The 15408-nt window shown below is 41.0% G+C and overlaps 1 protein-coding gene across 3 annotated transcripts in view; it reads left to right on the top strand.

Moving 5' to 3' along the window:
• LOC122806392 (forkhead box protein P4-like) overlaps positions 1–15408 on the top strand; it is a 1692547-nt gene that overhangs the window by 1168382 nt on the left and 508757 nt on the right. For all 3 annotated transcript variants that reach the window (XM_044076752.1, XM_044076754.1, XM_044076753.1), the window contains exon 7: positions 13852–14056. In XM_044076752.1, the coding sequence (XP_043932687.1) occupies positions 13852–14056 (205 nt within the window). The remainder of the gene's footprint in view (positions 1–13851; positions 14057–15408) is intronic.

Here is a 15408-nt window from a genome sequence, read left to right on the forward strand (position 1 = left end):
CTGAGGGTGTTTTCAGACCTACTCTATTGTACATTAAAGTGACTCCAGCTACAAAGCAAAGACTAAAGCATCTTTAAAGACAAAGAAACAAGTACAACAGCCTCATGCTCAGGCCTCCATGCCCAAAAAAACAGATGCCCAAAATGGCCGAAGACTTAATTACTTTGATCAGGGGTTCCCATCCCCCTCCTGATAAGAGGCCTAGGCAAGAGAGAGAATATGAATCTTCAGATCAGGTTTCCATTTCTTCAGATTCCTCTTCTGATCAGGAATACTCTCTTCCTCCCTGTGAGGATTTTGATGCTGAAGAATCTTTCCCTTCAGCCTCTCCTCCTGAGGGTTACTCTTTTGGGGAAACCTTGCATACCATGAGGGAACATTTCCACTGGGAGAGCCAAGATTATTCTGAATCTAAGAAAAGGCTCAGGGACTTCCTTTTACTCCCACAACACAGGCCCCTAGCTATTCCACCTGTGTTAGACATTGTAGATTATGTATTTTCAGAGTCCAGTCTGACCCCTGACTCCTTACCTCCAGCTCCTGTTAAGCCAGACAGGTACTACAGGGTGCCTGACTCTCATAAATTCCTTTTCAAGAACCCTGCTGCTGACCCAGAAACTATTTCTTAAGGTCCCAAAGGGGTCAAGGCATCCACTGCAAAAAACCCTACCCCCTCCGACAGGGATTCTAGGGCATTAGACAGATGGGGAAAGAAGATTTACACCTCTACTACCTTGGCTATAAGGGCTTTAAATTGTCAGTTTTATATGCTCAAATATCAGCATTATATTATGTCACTGCTTAAACAGAAAATGTTGATACATTCTGAAGGTGCAGAAAACAAAGAAATGCAGGATTTATTGCATGCAGCTGAGCAAGTTGGAAAGCATACTTTGCAATGTGGTTTTGATTCTTTGGAGGCCTCCTGCAGGGCCGCTGTCATGGGTTCTGTCATTAGGAGACATGCTTGGTTAAAGGAACAAAATTTACCAGATCATGTTAAAGCAAAATTGTTAGATGCTCCATTACAGCATGATACTTTGTTTGGTGTTAAAGCAGAAGAGGTGTTAAAGAAAATGGAGGACAAAGCTAAATCTATGCAAACAGTCAAGGATTTCTTACAGGTACAGCCTCCAAGATTTAGCAGACACTGGCCTACAAAGAATTGGTCCTTTCCAGTGTCAGACCACAAAGGGGCAGATACAGATGCCCAAGAGACAGATCCCAACCCCAAGGTTCATACAGGTCTAAACAATGGGGTACTTCTACCTCCAAAAGTGGAGAAGACAAATCACAGCCTTACAGGAAACAGTCCCATTGACTTCCCCCTGCCTGCGCCAAGCACTTATCTTCTGGCAGCACCTTTAGGGGGAAAACTAGCACTCTTTTCTCAAAATTGGCACATAATAACCCAGGACAAATGGGTCTTAGACATAGTGTCACAGGCTACAAGTTTCACTTTCATACCCTGCCAAGGGCAAACGGTTGGCCAGACTTACCAAAAAACCAATGGGCAGAGGCACAAAAACAAGTCTCATCCCTCATGGACATGAGGGCCATTCAACAAGTACCAGAACAAGAGCAGGGACAAGCATTTTATTCAAGACTGTTCTTGGTACCCAGAAAGGACAAAGTCTGGAGACCAATACTGGACCTATCTATTCTAAACACATATCTGGATATACCAAACTTCAAAATGTTGACCTTAGAGCAGCTTCTGCCCATGCTGGGCAAGAAGGGTTGGCTTGTGACTTTAGACCTAAAAGAGGCATACATGCATGTCCCAATCAGACAAACATGCAGAAGGTACCTCAGATTCAAAGCTGGCTCAATGCACTACCAATTCTCTGCACTGCCCTTTGGCTTATCTGCTGTGCCCAGGGACTTCACAAAGTGCCTGGCACCAGTAATTGCATTCTGCAGACAAAGAGGAATACATATATATCCTTACTTCACTTACTACTACAAGCAGAGAACAAGGACATTCTACTACAGCATCTAGCGATTGTAAAGAGATTACTACCATGTCTAGGGTACACAGTCAACGAACAAAGATCAAAACTAGTACCCTCTCAAGAGATAATATTCCTGGGTGCAAGCTTAAATACAACTGCCCAGATGGCTTATCTCACGCCAGACAAACAAAGGCAACTGACTGCCTATTTCAAACTGTTGACAACAAAGGCCCAGTTATCTGCAAGAAAAATTCTGCAGGCTTTGGGCTTCATGGCATCCTGCATTCTACTAATTCCATATGCAAGACTGTATATGAGGAAACTTCAATGGTACCTAAAAAGTGTTTGGACTCAGCATTGCCACAGCCTGGAAACAGTAATTACTCTTATTCCCTGCCTGTAACAGGAGTTTCGATGTTGGGCGAAGGCCTGTCACCAGAACAAGGGACATCCTTTCACCTTACCCCCTGCCAGGCAGACATTGACAACGGATGCATCAGATTATGCCTGGGGGGCACACATGGCAGCAAGATGTATTCAAGGCACATGGTCCACCAACCAAATGCATCTACATATCAATCAAAAAGAGATGCTAGCTGTTCAGAATGCCCTGACAGCCCTCAAGGACCTACTTCATCCGGGACAACTACTGATAAAGACAGACAATACCACGGTCATGTGGTATATAAACAAGCAGGGAGGGACTCATTCTTACCCTCTCTGTAGACTAGCCATGACTTTGTGGGACACAGCATTGACTTATCAAGTACATCTGCAGGCACAATTCCTGCCAGGAAAGATAAATACTCTGGCAGACGAACTAAGCAGAAACCTCATGGATCACCACAAATGGAAATTGGATCCACAAGTCTTCAACATGATAACAAGGAAATGGGAATGCCCGGACATAGACCTATTTGCCTCGCCTCACAACTGCCAACTAAAGAGATTTTGCACAAGGACTTATCACAGACAAGCATGGAAAGTGGATGCCCTATCTTTCAGCTGGAAAAACTTAACAGTATATTCCTTTCATCCACTGCCTCTCCTCCCCAAGGTACTCCTGAAGGTCAGACAAGAGAAGCCAAAAATGATACTGATTGCCCCGCCAGTACTGGTATCCAATCCTAAGGAACTTGTCTCAATGCCCAGCCTGGACCTTACCTCAAATACCTCACCTACTGTCCCAACAAAACAATCAGATCCTGCACAGCCAACTCAAGACCTTAAATCTGGCAGCATGGTGGATAATGTAGTCATATAGGTTCATAGGTTCATACTAGGCTATCTGCCCTAGGGCATTTATAAGCTTAGCAAGAGTGTGTTTGTCTTTCGCCACCCATTTTAAATTAATTTTGCTATGCCTTTTTTTGAGGTTAGTATACTGTGCCTCTGTCTAACAGTGATACACAAGTGATAGCCGGGGTAAACCTACGATCTCCCATCCACTCATCAAGATTCCTCTTGAAGAGAGTCAATGTGGGACTCTGCCTAACCTGGACTGGGATTTTATTCCAGAGTGAAGGTTATGGGTTATGAATCTGTCCCTCCAGCATGTCCTATTTATTTCAGTGCTGAGGTTCAAGTCTCTCGAGTGCGTAGCTCGATGGGATTTGGATTTTCTGAGGTGCAGCATGTCCATTAATTCCGGGTTGGACATGGCTTTATACGTCAGGCACAGATCGCCTCTGAGCAGGCGGTATGCCACTGAGTAGAGCTGGAGTTTCTTTAACCGGGCAGCATATGGCATCTGTTTGAGCCCTTTGATCCTCTTGGTGAGGTACTTTTGGGGTCTTTCCAGTTGCTGCAGGTGTCTGGTAAGGTACATCCCAAAAGGGGCATTGTACTCAATTATGGGCCTGATGAGGGATGAGTAAAGAGGCACGATGACCTCCCCTGATCTAGATGTGAATCCCTTCATGATTAGGTGGGCTATATAAAATGTTTTTCTAACCACTTTGGCCACGTGGTTGTCAAATGAGAGATTGCTATCAACTTGGGTCCCCAGGTCCCTAATGACTTCTTCTGAACTTAATGGATTACCACTTATGTGGTAATTTGTGGGCACTTTGTTTTTGCCAAAGGGGATGACTATACACTTTTTGGCGTTTAGCTTGAGGCCATGGCTCTGGCACCAGTTGTCTGTTTCTATGAGGCCCTTTTGGAGGATGCTTGTGTCGGCTGGAGAGTTGATTATGGCGCCCAGTTTGCAGTCATCTGCGAACTTGGTCAGCCACAGTCCTTCTGTGTTGGCCTGTACCGCCGAGAAATATATACCGAACAGGAGAGGTCCCAGGACTGAGCCTTGTGGGACGCCACTTGTAACTGGTTTGGAGTCTGACATGGCTCCAGCAATTCTAACCATGTGGGTTCTGTCCTTGAGCCAGTTTGCAACCCATCTAGTGACATAGGGGTTTATATTTAAGCTGGTGAGCTTATCTATAATGCCCGAGTGGGGTATTGTATCGAAGGCTTTTGCGAGGTCCAGGTAGGCAGTGTGGACCACCTTCCCCTCGTCAATGGCCTTGGTGACTGTTTCAAAGAAATCGACCAGGTTTAAGAGGCAGGATCTGCCCTTAACAAAGCCAAACTGGGTAGGATCCAGTGTCTGTAGGTCCCCAATATCTTTATTTATGAGGTCTATGATGATCCTTTCCATAGCTTTGCAGACCAAGCTAATCAGGCTTATGGGGCGATAGTTTCCAGGATCCGTTGAGGCACCACCTTTGTGGAGAGGGACCACTGTTGCTGTACGCCACTCTTTGGGTACATATCCTGTAGTAAGGCTAAGATTGAACAGTAGTTTTATGTTTGGGTTTAGCTCTTCTTGGAGTTCATGTAGGACGCAGCCGGGACACCATCTGGTCCCATTGATGCTGTGTTTTTTGCTTTGGAGAGGGCGGCTCTTACCTGAGCATCTGAGATGTCAGGGGGGCAGCACTCTATTGGGTAGATATTTGCCCTTTTGGTGGGGAGAGGGGGGAGAAGTTTGCACTGAACCTGTCAGCTAGGATGTTGGCAATGTCTGTGGGCTCGGTGTATTTTTTGTCATTTTGGACTAATTCTGAGCATATCTGGGAATTCCCACCCAGGTTCCTAACATAACTAAAGAAAGCCTTGTGATTATCCTTAGTGTCCTGTGCAATTTTTCTCTTGAAGCTGGCCTTAGACGATTTTATGAGTGCCCGTAGTTTTTTGCTAATACTGATCAGAGATGCCTTCCCTTTTTGGGATTTTGCTGTATCATGTAGTAGCTTCCTCCTTCTATTGTATAGTTTGTTTATGGCTGGGGTCCACCAGACAGGACATCACTAAAGCAGTGATGGATGTCATTTTGGAGGCCAGGAGGCCTAGTACTAGAAAATCTTATGCTGGAAAATGGAAGAGATTCTGTGCCTGGAACCAAGCACAAGGAATTGACACAGCAGTACCAAATATTCCTCAGATTTTGAAATACTTAACTGAGATGCTGGACAAAGGCCTATCCTTTTCATCAATTAAAATTCATGCCTCTGCCATTTTGGCTCATTACAATACAGAGCCACCAATCTTTTCTCATCCTTTGTTAAGGCAATACCTCAGAGAAGTCAAAAACTTAAGACCTCCAAGGAGATCACCAATACCTGCATGGGACCTCAATTATGTTTTGGGAAAACTCACTCTGTCCCCTTTTGAGCCAGCCGCTACAGCTGATATAAAGTTTTTATATTGGAAAACAGCTCTGCTCCTAGCAATAACCTCTGCAAGATGAGTCTCAGAGCTACAGGCACTCATGGCTGTGGAACCTTTTATCATTTTTTATCCAGACAGAATTTCTCTGAGGACAAACCCAACATTTATGCCTAAGGTAGTGTCCAGTGTGGCCCTTAACCAAACTATTCATCTGCCTACTTTTTTATCCAAACCCACAGAATAAGGGGGAGAGAATTCTGCATTCTTTGGACATACACAGACAGCTATGCTTCTACTTGAACAGAACCAACGTTTTCAGAAAGACTGAGCAACTACTAGTGGCATATGCTGCAGGATCACAAAGAAAGGCTATCTCAAAGCAGGCTATTTCAAAGTGGATAGTCCACTGCATTTGTTTCTGCTATTCACAACATGGCAAACCAGTGCCTAATGGCATTAGGCCACATTCAACCAGAGCAGCTGCCACGTCAGCAGCCTTCCTCAGGGGAGTACCAACCAAAGACATTTTAGAGGCTGCTACCTGGAGTTCAGTGCACACCTTTGCAAAGCACTATCATTTACCACTCTACTCTAAATCCAGGGCAGGCTTTGCCCCTGCAGTTCTGCAGGGCCTCATAGCCACTCCTAATACTATTTAGCTCAAGCCTCCCAACCATAGCTTTGGGATTCAACCCAAGTGTAATGACTGCAACAGTGAAACACGAAGAACATAGTACAGTTGTGTACACTTACCATAAATGTAGATGTTCGAGTGTATTCACTGTTGCAGTCCAGGTTACCCACCCACCATCCCCCATCTCTTTGCTGGAACTTTTTTTTTTTTTTTACACTTCTCTAATCTATACAACCTATATGGTGTATTTGCTTGTAGATGAAGGTATTATATATTTTGGTGCATGCATGTTTTATTGGCATATTTTTAGCCTACCCTTTCTGGGGCACCTGACATCTGGGGCAAGAAAAACTGAAGAAAATAGCGTCGGCTGCATCTTTTATACCCCTGGCACACTGACGTCAGGGAAGAGGCAACAGCAACCGACGCTGGACCTAGACTTTGGAATTCAGGCCGACTGAGGGTAGCCTGCCAGCAGGATAACCCAAGTGTAATGACTGCAACAGTGAATACACTCTAACATCTACATTTATGGTAAGTGTACACAACTGTACTTTCTCTTCATTCTTGAATCTGTACTTACCTGATGTGCAACATATTTAGCAAAACTGTATTAGTGGGGTGCAATAACATATTGGTGCACGAATGAACTGGCTAGAAACAGTGGCACACGAAAGAACTGGCTAGAAACACTGGCACATGAAATCATTGGTTTCCAAAAGACTGGCGCCTGATATCATAAAAACATTGGCATATAAAACATGAAGCAGCTTAACGTTCTTTGATATAGATTCAGTAAAGACCTGAGAATGAATTGGCTTTGGCTCTAGATGATTGCCACTGTTAAACGCCCCAACAACCCCATGTGCAAAAATGGGAAAAAGGGGTTTTAGTGGATGAATACAGACACTGGCTTGAAAAACATTGGCATGCAAAAGAACTGGCTTGAAAAACATTGGCATACAAAAGATCTGGCTTGAAAAACATTAGCATATGAAAGAACTGGCTTGAAGCACATTGGAATATGAAAGGACTGGCTTGAAACACATTGGCATATGAAAGAATTGGTTTGAAACACATTGGCATACGAAAGAACTGGCTTGAAACATTGGCATACGAAAGAGCTGGCTTGAAACATTGGCATACGAAAGAACTGGCTTGAAATATTGGCATACGAAAGAAATGGCTTGAAAAACATTGGTATATGAAAGAACTGGCTTGAAAAACATTGGCATATGAAAGAACTGGCAAATGGCGCAGTAAAGAATTAACATTACAAGCCATTTGAAAAAAGTAATAGTAAAATGAGGTAATGTAGGGGGCATTTTGGCCATTGAAAACTTTGACATTAACACAGCTCGTAGTAAACGAAATGCATTATTTTTACCGCTGAACAAAACCCCCACCCCACCCCTCCAGAAAATAAAGTTACACATTTTCACTGTACCAAAAAACACTAAAATAAGAATGCACAAGGGGATACCATAGACCTGATTTAGCTTTTGACCGCAGCAGTTAAAAGAAATAAATGTATAGCACTAATTTACACAGCGCAATGATCTACTAACGAACATGCCCAACAGCAGCACTGTCAGATTATAATGAAAGCAGTACATTGTAAATTTATTGAAGACCTCACTAAAAACAAAAAAATACAAATGTGCTACTTATAAAAGCAAACTGTCCAGTAACAACGACATGATTTAGCACAATCTCAAATGCACTGCATTAACGTCTGAGCATGCATCCACAAAAAAAAAAAAAAAGGAAAAAGTCCGTAAACATTTAACTTTTAAAAATACTTTTGCAAGAGCAGCTAAAATAAACTACAATGTACGGCAGATTCCATGGACCCCTTTTACCTCAAAACATAGCAATTAATAGTAATTCACCCAGCACAGCGATGCAATAAACAGGCCAAAGCAAAGTCAGCACCCCCATATTCACACATTACAAGCAAAGCAGGACATATTTTAACATTATTAAAGGCAGCATAAAAAATAAAATGCACATATTTACAACTGTAAATTAAAACAATCTTGAAACAGCTTCAGCAAGTTGGCAACATGTACCTACTAGAATATTAAATGCCCTATGTTAACTATTAACATTCCCCCTCAAAAGGTAGACCTGTACCACATGCACATTGACTTGCAAGAACAGGAAAAAATTACCCAAACAGTATATCCTAACTTCCTGAAAACAGCATTAATTGCACACATTTCCACACAAAAAAGGGCAAACTATGCTCGAACATTTTCTATCTGCAAACAGAAAGTAGCCTGAAAAAGCTACGACAATAGAAATACATCACATTACATTTATGTTTAAGACTGCCCCCCACCAGAAATAAACAAAACTTCTATACACACGGTTCAGCCTTTAAAGAGTAATGTTTCTTAATCATTCCCACAACAACAATCACAATTACATATACATACACACACAGGTGTTATATCTTTAAAGTCTACTACTCAAAAATCTCAAAATAACCACTGCACAGATTTAAATACCGCATACTGCACCCCCAACATTAAAAACTTAAATCAAGCACAATATTCCCATTTAAAACTACTACTTGGAAATCTCAAAATTACCACTGCACAGATTAAATACTCCATACTACACCCCCATTAACCTCTAAACATTAAAAACTTAAAGCACGATATTCCCATTTTAAATAGCTAAAGTCACAAAATACTATGTACTTACCACTATCACAGTCTTTACTGGACTAGCTGGCTTCCTTCCTGCTGGAATGGCTAGCTGGATGACTGGCTCTCTGTCTGCTGAGTGGCTGGGCTGGCTAGCAGGCTCCCTTGCTGGCTGGCTAGCAGGCTTCCTTGCTGGCTTCTTGGCTGGCTGGCTAGCAGGTTCCCTTGCTGGCTTCTTGGCTGGCTGGCTAGCTAGCAGGCCCCCTTGCCTTGCTGGCTGGCTAGCTAGCAGGCTCCCTGGCTGGATGGCTAGCTAGCAGGCTCTTTTGCTGGCTTCTTGGCTGGCTGGCTAGCTAGCTAGCAGGCTTCCTTGCTGGCTTCTTGGCTGGCTAGCAGGCTCCCTTGCTGGCTTCTTGGCTGGCTTATCAATCGTTTCCGATTCCGAAACAAAGTTATTAGCAGCTGTAGAGCACTAATACAAAACTGCTCTACAGCTGTGACATTTGTAGGGCTCTTCCAAAGCAAATCCACCCCCCTTCCATCCTTGCAGCCAATTGCTGCTTGAATTACACCACCCGGACCTAACAGGGAATACCTCTAACTGCAGGTACAGGTTGGTGACGTAGCCGCATTGATTGCTGTGGAATAACCGGAAGTATTTTCGGCTTTTCCACGGCAATTCAGCTACAGTGAAAAACGGGACTTTTAAAGTCCCACTGCCTGACAATGCGGGCAACGGGATGAAAAGGCTCAACCCGTGAGTGTCCTGCTGACAATAGGATGGGGGGTAACCATAGTGTGTGTGTGTGTGTGTGTGTGTGTGTGTGTGTGTGTGTGTGTGTGTGTGTGTGTGCAATAAATATATAGCTGGGTTTGTAACTCAATCTCCTACTGTACAAATCTAGAGTTAATGCAGAATAGCAAGGTATAAACTAATCTCTTTATTTAAGATTTAAAAATGAATACAAATATGATGATATACTTATAAAATTAAGAACACTTAAACATATTCATCTTGAACTCTGAGAGAATAAGAGGATTTGTGTTAATTGCATTTCCTCCAGTGTCAGAAGTTTTTGGTTTTAATAAGTCACACACTAGTGATTACACTACTGAGTTTTATGTTTCAAAACTCACAATTTTATGGGGGCATAGCAACATTTCAAAGCAAATCCAAGAATGTTTTTGCTAACCAGGAAGAGTTGAAAGCTATGAGTCTGTCCTGTTCTTTTGCCATATTTTTTACTTCACCACATGCTCTTCCATTCTATCTGTCCTTCAGAATTACAAAAGTAAGATTTCCTTACATTTTCTGATTTAGGATGTATCTAACTTGCCGTGATTTTTCATCTGCTGCATTTGTATTTTACAGTTAATAGTCTGTTGTTCTGCTGTCACTTATATTCTACATTAATTAAATTACAGTAAATGAATTTGACACGGTACTGATCAGTATGAAAATAAAAAAGTTAGGGTACTTTTGTTGAGAATGTTTAACGTGACAATATATACGCAGCTTAGCTGATTATTCAGTGTTTAAAAAAAAATGTAACGTACGTAAGACAGACTTTAAAATGTAAATATCCACTTATTAATTAGGCTTCATATTTTGTAAAAAATTCTTTATAAATCAGGTTCAAAAAAGCTTTGCAAATTGTTTGTGAGTAGGCGGCAAACATACTGAGATCAAAGGGGCGTCAAGCAAACAATCACATAAGCATTGAGCTATAAAACAAAGTAATTAGCTGAATGACAAATGCATCAACTGAGAGACAGTTCTGCAAAACAAAGCATTATAAAGCTGACCATGAAAAGCCTTGAATAAACAGAAGGCAATGCTGCAGTGACTGATTGATAGAAGAACATCTTGTGACATGAACATAACTTAATTTATGTTGTAGGTCCTATGATTCTTTGCTGTCAAAAATTTTGAGAAAAAGCAAAACCTAATACACTGGGATAAAGTAAAGCAGAGTAATGACACTAAGTTCTATTTAAATGCGTTTGTTTAGTCATATTTTTTAAACTAGAAATGACAGGGTGGCATAGTGGTGATGATGAATTTGGAAATGATATAGGCATACAGAGAAGTTTTGCAGTCATAAAGAAAAACTGGTAAAGTTGCTTTCCCTTTATATCTCCTGATTTGTTATGAAGTGTATTGTCTCTTAAGTCAACTTCTCTCTGATCAGACTACGTATAGTTTTGCTAATTGCATCTCCTGGCTGACTAGAGCTTTTAATCTGTGTTCATTTTGAATAGCAATCATAGCTCTGATTAGCATCTATATTCCTTCCCTTTTTATGTCTTTCCTCAAGATCCAGTTTTAGGAGCCTTTCTCTTCCCAGTTTTTCTTAGCTTTTACTCTGTAAACTGCTCAGAACTCCACTGCTTACCTTATACAATTGATCTGTATTAATTTAATATATGTCTGTACAAAGACCTTTGCTCTACCCAGTGTTGATTGTCAGATAACCTACTGCATACTTCACTTAAAACAAAGCCAAAGCCGTCCCGTATAGTCACAAGACTTGGCTATAATCAGTAGAATGAAAGAATCACCACCATACCTAATATTTTTTTCTAACTTAAGTAATTGAGTCTGTGATTCACCTTTTCCATTTTCTTTTCCTTAAATTTTGATTTCTACAATCCAAGGTAGCTGCCTGCTAAACAGAATCTGGTCCATTCTGCACATCTCCCAAAAGTCATGTCTGCACTAGGGAAAGGACTCTTATTTGTTCCATATTGAGTATGTTGTCCCTGTTCTTAACACTTTTTCCACTATTTCCCAACGATTCAAGTCCTGGTCAGTTTGTATTCTTTTCCTCCTCCGCCTCCTGTCTCAAGCTGTAGCATGCCCACTCTCTTCTCTTAGTCATGTCTGCACTAGGGAAAGGAGTCTTATTTGTCCTGTTCTTAACACTTTTTCCACTATTTCCCAACGATTCAAGTCCTAGTCAGTTCGTATTCTTTTCCTCCTCCTCCTCCCGTCTCACGCTGTAGCATGCCCACTCTCTTCTCTTTTTGGTTTCTGTCCAGGGCTAGATGGTTACCTTTTACATTCTATAGCAACTGTTTTCTATGCTGTCCAGTCTTAACACCTCATTTTGACTTGCTGTCCCACTGAAGCCTTCTCTGTTTCATATGCTTAACTTTGTAGTTCTACCAAAATACATTAGCTCTGTATTTTTGCATTTAGAGCCTATTTACAAAGTTTTCAGTGTACCATAGAAACTGCAATCACTATATTCTCTTGTCTGTAACTTATCTAAATGTCCTGCATTCGCCGTCAGCTCTGATCATCCATTTTATGCAAAGCTAAGTGCTCTTGTTTTGAACTATTTCCATTTTGACCATAATGAATTTCTGTCACTGTAGCTTCCATTTTTTCATACACCTCTCACTGATTTGATATTTCAACTCCCAAGGTATTTGATCACAAGGAGACTATTTAGTTTTATTAGGCCCTGTCACTCTCAAGTATGATTTTATATATTTCAGTAATGTGCATATAATGATTTGTAAATGTATAGCAATTTGCTGAATTTTATTTTCCATACATTTTCGGTATTTGTACATTTCCTGTCATGATTGAAAAGGATCCATTTTTTAATCAGAACAGTCAGCTGATTAAGCACTGAAAAAAAGTATTCCTATATTCCATTCATCTTTTTCTGAGCTGATACTACTCACAGAACTTTTTTAGTTTTTGGTCATTGCTGATAACATTTGCTAAATTCTGTTGAGGTATGAATACTTCCTTATGGCAACTTCAGCAATCATTGCTAGTCAGGGTAGAAGCTTTGTAGGTAACTGAAGGTTCTCCATTACTAGATTACTCGTTGGAAAGAAGAAAAATACCCTGGCCTATTGAAACTTGACCATTTAACTGATGTGTAGACTTAAAGGGGTCATTCGTGAAGCCTTACTCTTTATTAAGTATTCAAACTGACTTTGGTACAAGGTCTTATTTTTAGGGACAGCGCAGGACCATCGGGCTGTTATGAGGGGATTGGGGTATTATGAGGGATGTGTGAAGTATACAAGTGGAAGTTGGAGTGAAATACTGGTCTACAGGATGTTGAAAGTTCATATGAATTTTGCACATCAATCCTTAGGTTGTCCCACCAGGTAAAGTGTAACTTATTAATCTGATAGGCTAAACTAATGGCTATACTAGTGTCCTGTTGCTGAATACGTAGCATTCAACCATCAAGTCCACTGGTAAAGGGAGACTGTTTGCCTAGCCAGCTGTACTAGTCGAGTATGTCCAATATACTTGCATTTCCAGGTCTTGATGGGAAAGCTTTTAATTTCTGTCTGTCTCTCTCTTTTTCTGTGATGGTTTTAATGCTTGATTGCATCCTTCTAAATGCTGGAGACCATAGTATCTTTATGCATTTATAGCCTGAGCGACGTTCATTTCATTGTACACCTTCGTACATTATGCAGTATAACTGCATACCTGTGTATTCTGTGATGTCATTACTTGCTCTGTCCATTAAGTAATGCCATTGCATCCTGTACAAAGGATTATATTTAACCCGTGGAATTTTATAGCATAATACCAAAAACCTGCTCTATGGCAACACTTGCTCTCCTTAGCCCTTTGATCTCTGAATTTCTGTGCAAGGTTGATTGTCAAATTTAATGGAGATAATGGGCAAAGGCTTCTAGGGCACTGTCTTTGGGCAGCAGTGACTTAAAAATAAATTGTATTCTATCACATAGGATGTTGTTTTCTATACCATTCCTTCTGGAATAAAGATAGATTATACTAAAGTAAGCTCTGCTTTTAAGACCTCTGCTAATGGGGTTATGTAGGAACATTCTGTATTAATGATTATGCTTGTATGTAGTAGTAATAAGGATTCTGATTGAATCCTGCCGAGACCATTGCTTATGTATTTCCTTTTTTCCTGTGCTCACGTAGCTATGTGTCCAACAGACCTGCAGCAGCTGTGGAAGGAAGTAACGAACACTCAGAATTTGGAAGACAGTGCCAAGCATGAAGGGCTGGACCTTACAACGAACAGTTCTAACTCTACCTCTTTTGTGGCCTGCAAGGCCTCCCCTCCAATATCTCATCACCCTTTGCCAAATGGACAGAACTCCGTGAACACCCCAAAGAGAGACAGGTAGTGGTGGTCACAAATTCCATATCTTGAATCTCTGCCTCTCTGGCAGCTGTTATGTTCAGGAAAGAAGCAAGTTTTTCATAATCTGTACTGACATGTATTGTCTTCCAGTTCTTGGAGAACAAAATATGAGGTAAACTAATAATGAATGGTCGCAATCATTTAAGGATAATCTCCTGTTGCAGTGCAGATATATTGTCTAGCTGTTTGGCACAAAGGAAGTATGGTTTACTTAAGTCTTTTTGACTGCTTCTCACACAGTAAAATATTTTTGTTTTCTTAAAAATACAGAACTTTGATACTCAGGTTTATAGCCTGAATTAATTGTAGACTGTACTCCCTCAAACACACACATGACATTTGGTTACATGTCTGTTTGAAGCGTAGCAGATGGTACAGTAACACGTGCTTGTGTATTATTGCTGCATTCAGAATATGAACACAAATGTATTTACCATAGTTTCTCTTTATACTTTATTAAATAATCTTGCTTTTTTTTTTCTTATGGCAGACAATGTTGTATTTACTGTTTTGAAAGAGTAGTAGGGTATCATAGTGGAACAGCAGGTAATGATACTGCCTCACAGCAAGAAGTCCTCTGATTCAATTCTTGGCTTGGGTGCCTTCTCTGCAAAGTCTGCATGTCCTCACTGTGGCTGTGTAAGTTTTCTCTAGGTGCTCTGATTTTCTCCCACATTCCAAAGACATGCAGTAGGTGGACTGGATATGATAAATTGGCCATATGGGGTGTGCATGAAGTGTGGAGAAAGAAATGCAGCAGGGATAGCCACTCAGCAGAGTGAACATTGGCTCTAGATAATTGTGTCTGCTAAAGTGAAACCCTAACCCCATGTGCAAAAATAGGAAAAGTTACAGATAGATGGATGGAGTGAAGCAGTCCTTTATCAAACACATATCAGTGATGAGTGCTAGTCAAAACTGAAGCTATAGTTGCAAAAACGAAGGGATTCTGTAGGTTCCGGTGCTTGATGGACGTCAGACATTTCATTATGTCAAGTAACCACTTTGATGAGGCCTCTAAAAGATCCTCCCCCTTGGCATGATGGCCATGTCATACATATGTCCAGCAATAATTTTTCTGCAGTTTCCCTGCATAGGCTTAATAGAATCATATTGATCATTACCCTCTGTAGAGAAAAGTTATGAGCTTCTTCAAATGTTTTATGACATTTGTCCTCATCATGAGCTGTGATTTTTGCAATTATATACCCTAGCTAGAGTTGGCACCACTCATGAGTTTTGAAAGGAAATAATTAGATTGTGCATGAGGTAGAACTTTAGGTTATGCTGGCTTCTGGTAACTTGTGTAGACATATTTCTGTTTTTTTTAA

Source organism: Protopterus annectens, chromosome 7.part0 (assembly GCF_019279795.1).
Source record: "Protopterus annectens isolate FY-2018-M chromosome 7.part0, PAN1.0, whole genome shotgun sequence".
NCBI classification, from domain to species: Eukaryota; Metazoa; Chordata; order Ceratodontiformes; family Protopteridae; genus Protopterus; species Protopterus annectens.